At 35.5% G+C, this 14854-nt stretch overlaps 1 protein-coding gene across 1 annotated transcript; it reads left to right on the top strand.

Annotated features, from left to right (window-relative positions):
- Positions 1-5423: 5423 nt before the first annotated feature.
- ALG10 (dol-P-Glc:Glc(2)Man(9)GlcNAc(2)-PP-Dol alpha-1,2-glucosyltransferase) lies at positions 5424-10024 on the top strand. Its single transcript, XM_001086837.5, has 3 exons — positions 5424-5733; positions 6928-7125; positions 8829-10024. Exons 1-3 carry the CDS (start codon positions 5563-5565, stop codon positions 9879-9881), a joined length of 1422 nt encoding a protein of 473 aa, XP_001086837.1. The 5' UTR covers positions 5424-5562; the 3' UTR covers positions 9882-10024.
- The last annotated feature ends 4830 nt before the right edge of the window (positions 10025-14854 follow it).

A 14854-nucleotide genomic window follows, 5' to 3' on the forward strand; every position in this document is an offset into this window, starting at 1 on the left:
AACTAAAACCTAACTGGTAGCAAAAGTAACAAATTGGTCCTGATTCTGTTGAAGTTGTCAGCACCCTCTAGTGGAAACAGGTTTTTATAAAAAGCACACTTTTAAATGCAGAGACCTTTCTCACACATTTTTGCAGTCATTGAAATTTGGCAGTTATGGAAACTAACATTTGGAGGCAGTAAAAAACAGTGTAATGTTTCATTTTATTATAGTAAATAAATGTAAATCATTTAATATAGTTTGTTTCCTCATTCAGAAAACCAACCCAAAACGAAGCAAAAACGAAAGTAAATTTAGAAAGAACAGGAACCACAGGACATCAGAAACTACCGATTCAATGTTTCTGCTTTGTCTGGTGAAAAGAAAATCTCTATGAGGGTTTTTGTATTTAAATTTAATTAATGAAAAGTCAGATGATCTCCATTCTCACTAAATTGAGATCATGCACATATTGAAAGAGTAGTATTTTGAATGTAGCCAAACGTTTCGCCAGTGCAGGGTACCTAATGCCCAGCCTAAGGATGCCCACTTGTTTTACTCTGCTTCTAAAGCCAAAAGGGAATTAACCAGAAACCCTCCTTGATATTTCACATACACTCTCTTTTCAGTAATAACAATTGTATCATAAATCTCACTCTAATGTATGAAATTTTAAAATTAGTAAGATCATAGTACTGTGTCAAACTGTAAAATTATTTAAGAAGTAAAATTAATTCAATGTCTTCTCTTCTAACTTTTTACTTTGGTTGATTTAATAGTACTGTAATTTCATTGGTATTGTAGCCCAATTCATTTAATAATCAATTTATGATTCTCTTAAATTTTATGTAGTTTAAAGGAAAAGGAATTCATGAAGTTTCTTTCCCTGGAATGTTTCTTACCGAACTGGCAGTAATGGCTGTAGGACTATGGTGTTTCAGCTACTTATTTTAGCAAAAAGCACAGTTCCCCTTCACACAGTTTTTTGAAAGAGAAGACATCCATCTGAATATAAATATATGTAACTAAAAATCATTAAATTGTAAGTATTTAAGCTCCTCTTCAGCTGCTGTGGAGGAACATATGTTCATTGGCAATGAACTTTGTTTCTTGGTAGGGTGAAGCCTGGAGATGAAGAATCGGAGAAGCCAGGGGACAAAGCAGCATGAGTGATCAGAAAAGCAAGGGAAATGTAGAGGACAGCAGTATTCTCAAACTTTCATGTCCATCAGGTCCACCTGGGAATCTAAGGGAATCATAACTGATTACAAAATAAATGTTAAAACACATATTACTTGGCTCCCTCTGCTATCAGAATTTTTTTTTTCAGTAGGTCTAAGGCAAGACTTAATTATGTGCACTTCTAACAGGTTCCCAGGTGATGCTAATGCTGTGGTACAGGGGCCACACTTTAAGAACTACTGTTATAAAAAAATATTTAGGAAATTTTGCTTTGGGTTGTATGGTATATCTTTCTAAATGACCAAGTGTATTAGTCTTCTTCCACACTGCTATAAAGAACTGCTGGAGGCTAGGTAATTAATAAAGGAAAGAGGTTTAACTGACTCACAGTTCAGCATGGCTAGGGAGGCCTAGGAAACTTACAATCGTGGCTGAAGGTGAAGAGAAGCAAGGCACCTTCTTTACAAGATGGCAGGAAGGAGAATGAATGCAGGAGGAACTATTAAACACTTGTAATATCATCAGATAAGAACTCACTCACTATCATGAGAACAGCATGGGGGAAACTGCCCCAAGGATTCAATTACCTCCATCTGGTCTCTCCGTTGATACGTGGGGATCATGGAGATTATGGAGATTATAATTCAAGGTGAGATTTTGGGTTGGGGCACAGCCAAACCATATCACCAACCATCTCTCTTTGTCTGAGACTACAGAATTTACCTGGCCTGAGGCTTTCAAGGGTAAAACTGGAAAGTCTTTCACAAATCAGAAAGATTTGTTCTATGAAAGCTATCAGAATCAAAATGGGGCCACTTGCATAAAAACCCTGAAAAATGGAGCTAAAGAAGATCAGAAAGGGAGGGTTTATATTCATGTATGCCTGATAACAAGAACTACAACAAAAGACTGCACAAATCACAACTTTGCACAAAGGCTGCCACAATCTCACAAAAAATTACTTCTGCGAGGACATTTGCCCAGCAACTGCCTGTGAAACCTCCAACTGGTGCCGCCCTTGTTACCAGTCCTTATAACCAAAGATAATTGTCTTGTAACCCTCTTCATTTTTCTTTTAAAATCCCTTGTCTTCTTTTACCTCCCTATGTTCATTGTATTCTTACTCTAATGCTCAATTCCAAATAAATATTATTGTCTTTTAGAAGATTCTCTGTGTGTGTTACTTACGTTTAACCAGCCCCTTACACAATGTCTTCAAGACATTTTCAGTAGAGCTAAAATACTTGCTAATGCTTTTGTACTAAACTGTGTGTGTTTTTTTAATTGATTCATTAATTTTAAAAATTTAGATTTTAGATTGATATGTTAAGATTGACCTCAAGGGTAGAGTTGCATTTTAGAGGTTATCATCTGTGATTTTGGCCCAGGGTGCAGTACTCTGCTGTAGCTAAAACAAACGAATTGTCACCTAGAAATGAGTAAACCATCACTATGATTAGCAAGTGGCCAATGTTTTCATTCAGCAACAAGTGAAAAGGGGTGCAATAAGAGGCAGCATGTTTTGTGGACTAATACTTCAAAGTTATTACAGTTACGGTCTTTGGGGAAATTCACTGTTCAGATACAGCTGTTTCAAACAGTTAAGTATATGCAATGTTATGTGAGTTCATCAAATTAAGAATGTCTTAATTGATCAAAATAAGTTAGGTTATACAGGAGAAATAAAGTCAAAATCTTAATGGCTTATAAACCAAAAAAGATTTATTTCTTGCTAAAACCACCTATCCTTAGAACCCCAACAGAAATTGCCCATTTTTCTGCCATAACTTATCATAATTCAAGTAGCACAAATAAATAGTTGATGTTCAATGATAATGGGATTGCTCATCCTAATGACTCTTTTTCACAAAATAAATATCTACGGAAAATGGGATTTGGAATTCTGAATGGAAAATATAAGTTGAAATTAATGCTGAGCTAGTTTTAAATGATAAGTCTAATAAAATGTAATCTATTTCATTAAAACCGCAGAGGTAGCTATTTTAATAGGTCTTGATTTAGGAGCAGAGCTTTGGAAAGCATTTCAAAATTATCAAAGATGTGATAATCTAAGAGTAGAAAAGCGCCAACAACTTCATTGATTTGCAGATAGTAAAAGTAATTCACTAACAAATGAGTGAAGTACGCTACGAAGAACTCTACTGGGCCCATGGAGCTTCTTAGCATTCTTAGGTAATATGTTTTACATCAATGGTTTCCAAATATGAAGATTATTATTCAGTGATTTGAGATGGCACTCTAGAATCTAGTTTTTCACAATGATCCCCCAGCAAATTTTCATGTAATTAGTCTGTAAGATCAACTTTTTTTTAAAAGATGAAACTCATATTTCAACTTGGTGTATGGAAACAGAGGAGAGTGGAACGTAAATGTAAAGTTATTGCGACCAGTGAAACATTCAGTACAGTATGCATTGTAGATTATTTTAAACTATAAGGCTATGAAGTTATTGTATTACTCTTGGTCTGATGTTCTAATTCCTACACTTGATTCTGACACTAATTTTTTATGTAATTTTAAGTAAATCCTTCATTTTTTAAAAAAACAGCTTCTTTTACAAAATGAATTCAAGTAGATTATTAACAAAGATTCCTAGCAATTCTAAAACCCCATATTTCCTTGAAACTTTCCGTTTTATATAAAGGGATGTGTGCAGCATGTATAGGAGTCAAATGTTTAACATAAACTATTGGTGGCAATTGTTATGAAGAAAAATGGATAGCATAAATGTCTAGTCTTGTTATACTCCCTTTAAAAACTACCCACTTTTCTAGGGTGGGTCAGTAAGCTGCAGAGTATATATATAACACGATTTAGCAGGTCAACAGGTCAGGGGCTAATTACTTGTAGATCACATCAACCTCTTGAAGACCGAATCATCTGGAGATGTGTTACAAGTGACTTCAACAGTAAGTACAGCATGGACTCAATAATAAAATGGGAGATAATGGTTAAAACAAAGCTAAGCATCACATCAGAGTAGGATCCTGACATGATTTTATTCCAGTAATGTAAATGTTCCCATCCTAGCCCTCATTCACCACTACCTCCTCTTATCATTGAGGAAACAGGCAGAGACAGAATGGAAAGGCAGTCAGCTTAATTTAAGAAACTTTCTTAAGTTCAGAAAGACTGAATTAGTTTTGACCCAGAAAAAGAGCTCAATTGAGAACTCTGAGGTTAGCAACCTTAAATCCTGACTCAATTCTGATATATTCCTGCCAAAGGCAACGTGACTGAGGTTACCTGAGAGACAGTTTTTCTGCAAAACATGGCCAACCATGCTCAAGACAAAATTACAACACATAATTTAACTTTGGCATTCTTCAAATTATTTACCTCATCTCCTGTTCCCAACACTTAATCCCAGAATACAGGAATTTGATGATGTCTATATAGCCTATAAAAGTCCACAAATTGAAGTGCCTACTGTGTGAAAGCCATTGGGGGACTACAAACGTAAAGGATATATAATCCCACTAAGATGTTCACGCTTATGATTTAGTAGGAAAAACAGAACACTGCCTTACAGATATTACAGGCACAGAGAATTCTAAAACATCCCAAATTCTAAATATATATATATATATATATATATATATATATATTTTTTTTTTTTTTTTTTTTCCCAAATCCCACAGGGTACTGAGATATGGCTATGAGAGTGCCTTAGGAATGTCAGTTTAACTAAATCCTGTGAGGGCATCCACATTTTGAAAGAGTTCTCTTTTAACCTAAACAAACAAACGAACAAACACTCCTCTCACTTAAGTTCATTCGGCATTGACGGGTCTCTGGTTCTTCAAGTTTTCATCTGAAAGTCTCAGTCTTTGCTATCACAACCAACGCCCCCTTCCTACACTCCAAAGTTGATGGAATGAAAAGTCGTGGAATTGAGGGTTTAATAAAAAGAACAGAAGTAACGGGGGAAAAATGTGTAAATTTTAGGGCTTGGAATTGGAGACGTGGGGAAACGTCGCCACCTTCTGGTAAGTGATGGAAATGAGCAGGAAAAAAGATCCAAGCTGAGAATCGGCTTTTTTTTTTTTTTTTTTTTTTTTCCAAAGCAGCAAGTCACGCACCCCCCGCTTAGGCAAATTCCGAGACCCGCCCTTTCCGGAAGTTTTAACACTCTGTGCGCCCGGGCAATGTGATTGACAGGGTAATCATCCGGTCCGTTACCTAAACCCGTCACTCCGGGAAACAGCGACCCGATCTTTCCGGATCCGCGCTTTCCCAGCATCCTTTGCCTTCCGGTATGTGGCCCCGTCTGGCTAGTCACGTCTAGCGCGCCCATTTCGAGCCCAAGTTTCCAGCTCGGGTTTCCGGGCTCAGAAGTTTCCAGGAGTGGGTTCTTCGGCAGCGGCTGTGGGAGCGGGAATGGCGCAGCTAGAGGGTTACTATTTCTCGGCTGCCTTGAGCTGTACCTTTTTAGTGTCTTGCCTCCTCTTCTCCGCCTTCAGCCGGGCGCTGCGAGAGCCCTACATGGATGAGATCTTCCACCTGCCTCAGGCGCAACGCTACTGTGAGGGCCATTTCTCCCTTTCCCAGGTGGGGTCTCCAACCTGTCCCCACCCCAGGAGAGGCCTGAGAGGTCCCAGCGTCCCCAGTTCCTTCTCCCATCCTTAGACTTAACTCGTCCCGTTCCACCCCACTAGCCCCAGAACATGAAAGAAACTGGGTATAGAATTTTGTTCCTGTCTCTGAGATCTGTGAAATATTTATTAAATGAATGAATAAACAGTAGATCTGTCTCCCAGGAAGGAATGATCTGGGAGAATACTTAATGGGGAACTGAGCGCTCCTGTTGGCAGCTGACGATGTCTATCCCACTTTGTCTTTCCTTGTCTCGGGAGTAAAGGTATTGCGGTGCTCCTTGGAAATACCAGAAAACTTACCTTTAGCTCACCTGTCAAGCACCTCACTATGCATTTTAGGGGTGGGATAGTATGGACTGGAGGGATCTTCAGCTACCAAAAAGTGACCATTTATAATCAGAAATTCCTTCCCTGAGTATTTTTAGTGAACTATCTGTTAACTGGATAAACTGGCAACCAGTCCAGTCACATCATTTTTGAATATATATTTGACTGTGCAAGTATGTACATATAAATATCAAAATAAACATCGCCTGCTTTTCTGGTGACACAATATAGGGTACTGGCTAGAAATATAAAGTCTGTTTCAGAGAAAGATCTGATCTTAAATCATGGTGCTGTGATTTACTACTTTTGTGATCTTGGAGATGTTCTGAGTTTCAGAAATTCAGGTTACCTATCTGCAAAATGACAGTAATCTTTACTATAAGGCATATTGTAACGTTAATACAGAGGGTTTGGCACAATTTCTGTCTCCGTTTATGTTAGCTGTCATCATGGAGCCTGTGGACCAAATGTTTTCCTAAACTTAGAGTCCCAACCAGTGTTTCCATGCTTTTAAAAACTGGAGCATTTGCAGCTTATTTACCAAAATAAAGACTTTTTAAAGAACATTTCTTGGAAAATAGAAATAGATTTTAAGTTGTTGTTTTCTGTTGGTTGCTGCTATCTGAACAATCACTAAGCTGGTCCGGGGGCAAAATATAAGAAAAACGAATCCTGTTTTGCCAAGGACTTACTTAATCTTGTCAGAATAACTTCTCAAAATTTCTGATTGTTGCTAGAGATGAGACGTGGGCTTGACATGTTTGTGTCTGTCTTGTTCATATTACCTCTTGCTTTTACTTCATTTCCTTTCATTTTAAAGTGGGATCCCATGATTACTACATTACCTGGCTTGTACCTGGTGTCAGTTGGAGTGGTCAAACCTGCCATTTGGATCTTTGGATGGTCCGAACATGTTGTCTGCTCCATTGGGATGCTCAGATTTGTTAATCTTCTCTTCAGTGTTGGCAACTTCTATTTACTATATTTGCTTTTCCGCAAGGTACAACCCAGAAACAAGGTATGTTTCAAAATACTTAATTACAAGTTTATGTGTAGTCAGGTCCACAATTACAATGAATTAGTTTAATGAGATTTGGTGAAAAATGTCTTTAACACTTTGTAACTTTGTATTTTTGTATATTATGTAAAGGTAAACATAAATCCTCCGTCTCCATTTTAGAATAAATTTGCATTTAAACACTTGAATAGCTTATTTGTAAAATCTAAAGTAAATATTTGTTAAGTGAGTCAAACCAGTTCAATAAGTACTTACTAAGCTTATTCCATGTGCTAGGCACTGGGACAACAGAGATAAATGAGGCAGTCTTTTTCTTGTAAAATGTATATATTCATTAGGGAAAACACACTTTACCTGAGGACTTTTGATGTGATAACAGTGCAGGCCCTGGAGGTAGATTGCCTGGGTTAGAATTCTCTCCCTGCCACTTGGCAGTTTTGTTACCACCATGGGCAGGTTAACGCTTAGTGGCTCCATATCTTCATCTATTAAATAAGAATAATAATAGAATAATAACTTATAGAACTGTTATAAAGGAACAAAGAAACTTAATAAATGGAAGATGCTTCAAATAGTGCCAGATACATAGTAAGGGCTCAGTAATTATTAACTCTAATGATTATTTTTAACCATAAGAGATGATGTTAGTAGTGCCAATTATGATAGAGTGGTACAAATAAGATGCTATGAGGATACAGAAAAGGAGCAGGGGAACACTTATTGCTTTTCTGGGAGGGAGGGGACTAGGTGGCATTCAGTAAGTCCACACAAAGAAGATGGTACCAGAGCTGAGTCTTGATGAACGGATAGGGCTGTAGGGTGGGGAATTAATCCTGAGGAGACAAACAGCATAAGCAAAGGAAGAAAGGCATTGAACAATGAGGTGCAGGGAATTGGTCTTGGAATTACAGGATTAGAAAGTAGAGGGATGTAAGACTAGAGAAAAAGGTCATGAATGCCTTTATATGTCACCAAGAGGACTTTGAACTTAAGCATGTAATGGAGAGACCTTAATTTTAGTCAAGGAAATGGCATGATCTGATTTGGTGATTTTGATTAAGTAGAGTATACAATTCAAGAACATAAGAACACTTTCAAATTCTGAAATAGCATGTCAGAAAGGCCAAAAGAGGATATAGAACTTTAGACTGGCTCACTTTTCAGAAAAATACCTGTTATTTCATCATGAAAATTTCATCTTGAAAAAGTAAGTCTGGGTATAGTAGTAAAAATACCATATGCATGTTTACATTCTACCTTGTGTAGAGTTATGAAGGATTTCCTTAAAGGAAAGTGGTGATTATGGCTAAGTGAATCCTTATTGAAGGCACTAAAACATAAGCTCAGGGAAATGGAGCCAGCACTGTGTCCTATTTATCTCCATAGTCCCCATAGAACTTAGTCGGTATCTTGCACTCAGTAACTCCTTAATTAATCATTGCCTGATTCAAAATGTGTTAAGCTACAGAAGCTTTGGCACACACATGTTCTCCAAACTGATAGGTATAAATAAAAAGTACCAGAAAGTATTCTTATAAATGTATATTGTGCTTTTGCAACGCCAGAGATAAGATTAATATTAATTTTATTTAAATAAGGTTTGAGTAGTTGAGTAGTTTTTAAATAAATCTCTTCATTCGGTAAACAGAAATAGCATTTTTTATCATGAAAATAATTTTATCTGTGTTTTTTCTTCCTCCAAGGCTGCCTCAAGTATCCAGAGAGTCTTGTCAACATTAACACTAGCAGTATTTCCAACACTTTATTTTTTTAACTTCCTTTATTATACAGAAGCAGGATCTATGTTTTTTACTCTTTTTGCGTATTTGATGTGTCTTTATGGAAATCATAAAACTTCAGCCTTCCTTGGATTTTGTGGCTTCATGTTTCGGCAAACGAATATCATCTGGGCTGTCTTCTGTGCAGGAAATGTCATTGCACAAAAGTTAACCGAGGCTTGGAAAACTGAGCTACAAAAGAAGGAAGACAGACTTCCACCTATTAAAGGACCATTTGTAACATTCAGAAAAATTCTTCAGTTTCTTTTGGCTTATTCCATGTCCTTTAAAAACTTGAGTGTGCTTTTCCGTCTGACTTGGCCCTACATCCTTCTGGGATTTCTGTTTTGTGCTTTTGTAGTAGTTAATGGTGGAATTGTTATTGGCGATCGGAGTAGTCATGAAGCCTGTCTTCATTTTCCTCAACTATTCTACTTTTTTTCATTTACTCTCTTCTTTTCCTTTCCTCATCTCCTGTCTCCTGGCAAAATTAAGACATTTCTTTCCTTAGTTTGGAAACGTAGAATTCTGTTTTTTGTGGTTACCTTAGTCTCTGTGTTTTTAGTTTGGAAATTCACTTATGCTCATAAATACTTGCTAGCAGACAATAGACATTATACTTTCTATGTGTGGAAAAGAGTTTTTCAAAGATACGAAATTGTGAAATATTTGTTAGTTCCAGCCTATATATTTGCTGGTTGGAGTATAGCTGACTCATTGAAATCAAAGTCAGTTTTTTGGAATTTAATGTTTTTCATATGCTTGTTCATTGTTATAGTTCCTCAGAAACTGCTGGAATTTCGTTACTTCATTTTACCTTATGTCATTTATAGGCTTAACATACCTCTGCCTCCCACATCCAGACTCGTTTGTGAACTGAGTTGCTATGCAATTGTTAATTTCATAACTTTTTACCTCTTTCTGAACAAGACTTTTCAGTGGCCAAACAGTCAGGACATTCAAAGGTTTATGTGGTAATATCAGTGATATTTTGAACTGTAAAAATGGACTTAATAATTAGACCATTTTTACAAAGAACAACTGAATAGGTAGAAATCATGGAATTTCTTTTAGGAGCAGTGGTGGTCCTCAAATTACATTAGTGTGTATATATATATATACACACTAATATATATATAACATATATTATATATATATATAACATATGTAAGAAATCAAGTGGCAAAGAACTGAGAAAGCTTAAGACCTGCTTCAAAAGCCTCAATAATGGGAAAATTGTTTTCAGATATCTCATATTGCTCTCATAATGTTGGCCCCTCAAGAAGCTTGGGAATGTTTTGTATGTACAAGTTTATTAAAACTGGGTATGCTTCATATTACTGGAACTAATTTATTCTCTTCAGAGAGAAATATTAGGTTAGTACAAAAGTAATTGTAGTTTTGCCATTACTTTCAGTGGCAAAAATCACAATTACTTTTGCACCAACCTAATAACAATGTATTAGCAAATATTTACAAATGGTCAGGTGATATTCTTGATTGAAAAGTTGCTTAACATTTCAGTAAATATAATTTTAATTCTAAGTCAAAATAGAAATGCATAAATAGTAAATGATAAAGTAGAGACTCATATATGTCTGTCTAGGCATCAAATTGTTGGTTATTGTTTACAATCTAGAAATGATGAAGCTCTTTCACTAATTCCTAATATGAAATGTATGATGGCCAAAGACAAATTTTGATGATTATACTCCTTTAAAAGAGGGATTTCCTTTCTGAAATACATATTGTATTAGCTTCCCAGGGCTGCCATAACAAACGACCACAAACTTGATTGCTTACAACAATTTTCCTCACAGTCTGGAGGCCAGAAATCTAAAATCAAAGTGTCAGCAGAGTTGGTTCCTTATGGAGGCTCTAAGGAAGACTCCGTTCCATGTCCGTTTCCTAATATCTTGTGGCTGTCTGAAATTCTTGGAGTTCTTTGGTTTATAGACAAATCTTATCCAAGTATTGCAGACAGCAGTCTTCACTCCAGTCTGCCTCTGTGCTCACACAGCCTTTCCCTCTGTTTTCTCTTCATTACCTTTTGAGGACAGTGTCTTTGAATGTAGGGCCCACTCTGATCTACAATGATTGTGTCTGGAGCCCCTTAATTATGTTTACAAAGACCCATGTTCCAAGTAAGTTCTTATTCACATGTTCTGAGTGGACATGTCTCTTCCTGGGATACTTTTCAGTCCATGACAGTTACCAAAGGACATTTTAGGATAATCCTCATAATGATTGTTAGGAGACTACCTTTTTAAATTTTTTTTTGTTATATATCAAATTATGGTTGTATACACTTATGAGGCACAAAGTGGCGTTATTATTTTTGAATATAATGTGGGATGAGTAAATAAAGCTAATATTTGACATGTGATGAAAACATTTGAAATTTACTCTCAACAGTATTGAAATGTACAGTGCTTAATTATTAGCTGTATTCACCGTGTTGTATAATAGATCTTTAAAAAGTCAAACATATTCCTTCTGTCTAATTGAGGCTTTGTATCTTTTGATTATAATCTCCCTATTCCCACATCCCTGGCCTCTAGTACCCATCATTCTTCTCTCTACTTCTTTGAGTTTAGTTGTTTTAGATTACACAAATAAGTGAAATCATGTGGTATTTGTGTTTCTGTGCTTGGCTTACTTCACTTACCATAATGTCCTCCAGGTTCATCCATATTGTTGCAAATGACACAATTTCTACCTTTTTAAAGGCTGAATAGTATTTTATTGTGTATATATGCCATATTTTCTTTATCCATTCATGCACTGATGAACACTTAAGGTTGATTGAATAACTTGGTTATTGTGACTTGTCTGCAATGAACGTGGAGTGCAGACTTCTCTTTGACATACGGATTTCAAATCTTCTGGATAAATGCCCAGAAGTGGGATTGTTGGATCAAGAGATAATATCTTACCTTTTAAATAACTCCCAGTATCTTTACTGAGAGGTTAAAAAATAAGTGACTTCTGAGGTAATATACAGCTAAAGGTGACTAGTGTTTGATTCCATTATCTATTTTAAAAAAAAGTCAGCATTGAAAGAAAGTTGAGAAATCATTTGGTCTGACCTTATTTTGTAGATTAGGGAACAACTGCCGGGGTAGGATTATTTTGTGTTACTTTTTGAATTTTGTGTTTATTATTTTGAGTGTATTTTTTGGGTTGTCATTCCATTACAGGAAAGTATTATTTGGGCATGTTAACTTTGACATGTAAACTTAGAACTATGAATAGAACTCATCTTTTAACATAATTTTATGTTTCTAAACTTTGAAAGTAGCTATAAGTGAACAAATTACTTTCTCCTCAATGTCAAATTTTGCTTCTCTGAGTTTTAAGTAATGATTCTACATTTACAAATATAAAATTGTGTGCAGGTGAAAATTACAAATATAATTTGAATGATAAATACAGACCATTTTTGGGTTATACTCTAGCACCCAGAAAATAGATTGGCATTAGTTATAACAGTGATTATAGAAAAACGTTTTTAATCCAGACTTTTTAAAAATTAGATGAGAGAGGACACTCAAAGAAATTATACTTTTGTCATTAATTTACTATAATGGAGAACTAAATCCAGGAAGTCAAAATTGAAAAGGAATGTGTAATTTAGGGAAAATAACCTTTTGTCTGATAATATTAATGCAAGGATTTTGTATATAGGAATACTTCTGAGAGGAGAAGCTTCCACTCTGATCTAGTCTGGCAAAATTGAAGAAAATATTCTACCCTATAATTAAAGAAGACTGCTCTTTGAAGGGATCACTGTTCTAGATCTTTTTTTTTTTTTTTTTTTTTTTTTTTTTGAGGGGAGGTCTCGCTCTTGTCCCCCAGGCTGGAGTGCAATGGCGTGATCTTGGCTCACTGAAACCTCCGCTTCCCGGGTTCAAACGATTCTCCTGCCTCAGCCTCCCGAGTAGCTGGGATTACAGGAGCCCGCCACCACACCTGGCTAATTTTTTCTATTTTTAGTCGAGACGGGGTTTCACCATGTTGGCCAGGCTGGTCTCAAACTCCTGACCTCAGGTGATCCACCCGCCTCAGCCTCCCAAAGTGCTGGGATTACAGGCGTGAGCCACTGTGCCCTGCTGTTCTAGTTCATTTTTAAGTGTTGAGTCCCTGCTGTTTTAAGAGATGTTTTGTTGAAAATCTACATTCAGAGAGAAACAATCTTCCACATTTGTTATAAAATACATGAAATATAGTACTTGGCATTTTAAGAAAAGATTGCCATGTATTAAAAGGTGCTATTTTCAACTATTTATTATTTTAAAATAAGAATGCTTATCAATACTTTCGAATTTAAGATAAATGTCTTGGTTAAATTTTCTAGGTAGTTCAAAGATGGCCATTTGCTGGTGAATTTTCCAAAGCAGGTAACAGATAAAATGATTATATAAGAACTTGGCACAACAGACCATTTTGCCTTTAGTTGTTCAAGAAATGATACCAAACTCAAAGTCATTCACTTGAAACAATTGACAAGACCATTCTTAAGTGTTTAGATCCTTGCTTTTAGAAACATTCTTAGTTATATTTGTGTTTTCAAGAGTTATTGAGTAGATTTTTTTTCATGAATTTTTAAACATTAGACTTAGCTGAATTGATTAAAATAAGGTGATTATGAAAAAAAGTACTGCCCTGCTCAAGGGTATGTGGAGCCCTACAGTTAACCATTACGAAAATCTGTGAGTATGTCTATTTTGAAAAGTGTCGTAAAAAGATCTAGTCCATAAATCATTATAGGTTCAGTAATACGTCATTTTCAACTGATTCTATCGTCTGTGAAATTCTAGAGATATGTTATCTTTAGGTAGCATTAGTAAGATTCAGGTATGCTGTGAATTTTGTTACGTTTATGTTTTCCATTAATGGATAGTCAGAAATCTTTTGAACTGTGTCTGACTGTATGTAAATGTTTGGAAAGATAGTATCTCTCAGTTTAAACATAGCATCTCATTTTGGCAAGATAAATTATTTTAGCTGTGTTGCCTTTTCTTTGTCTTCTTAGAGTTATTTCTGAAATGTGCATAGCCAGTCATAAAATACCTTTTATAAATAGCCTAATGTAATTTATTTATAATAAATACATGGCTTAATGAAATGCATTTCTAGTTTGAACTTAATTGCCGCTTGGCTTGATATTATTTTCCTTAGAATTGTTGGAAGAGAGGAGAGAGGAAGGGATCTACCATTTTTATTTATACCGCCTAAATAGTGGACTGTTATTTTAGACTCACTTTTAAATAAAATATTTATTCATATGAAGAAATACATTTTGTGTTTATTAATTAGCAAGCATTTATTATCTTTGAAGTAATTGGAATTTCATTAAAAAGCGAGACAAGTAAGAATTGTGATATAAATTTGAAAAATTTTAAATGGAAATTTAAATATGACTTAGGATCCAATGGGCTTGTAGAAAAAAACATTTAACATGGGGGTTAAGATTTTTATATTTGGTTGTGGCTCTGGTATCAATAAGGCAAGTGGTTTAGTCTTTAGTCCTCATTTCAGATGACAATAGTATTTGTCCTAACTCTAGTCAGTGTCTGATTGGTATGTATATAACCTTATATTAAAAAGGATTCATCCTGCCATATACTCATAATATGTCATATGATAAATATTGAGTAAATATATACTGAGTGAAGTTTTTAGTATAGAGTGAAGTGAATAGAAAAAATATCATATATAACCATGGCTAATTTTAGGAAGTAAATAGTGTTTCATAATAAGAGTCATCCTAAACATTTTTCTGCCTAATTTTCTGACCCAGTGTTAAAAATTTTTATTTGCTTTAGTGCAAGCTTGTTCAACCCACAGGCCACATGCAGCCCAGGATGTTTTTGAAGGCGGCCCCAACACAAATTTGTAAACTTTCTTAAAACATGAGATTTTATGTGATTTTTTTTTTTAATTTTTAT

This window comes from Macaca mulatta, chromosome 11 (assembly GCF_049350105.2).
Source record: "Macaca mulatta isolate MMU2019108-1 chromosome 11, T2T-MMU8v2.0, whole genome shotgun sequence".
Lineage (NCBI taxonomy): Eukaryota > Metazoa > Chordata > Mammalia > Primates > Cercopithecidae > Macaca > Macaca mulatta.

Bases quoted from the DNA above. Each gene is read 5' to 3' on its own strand.
- ALG10 (XM_001086837.5), top strand. From the start codon at position 5,563: ATGGCGCAGCTAGAGGGTTACTATTTCTCGGCTGCCTTGAGCTGTACC. The intron at 5,734-6,927 runs GTGGGGTCTCCA...TTCATTTTAAAG, and splicing joins GCCATTTCTCCCTTTCCCAG to TGGGATCCCATGATTACTAC. The intron at 7,126-8,828 runs GTATGTTTCAAA...TCTTCCTCCAAG, and splicing joins AGGTACAACCCAGAAACAAG to GCTGCCTCAAGTATCCAGAG.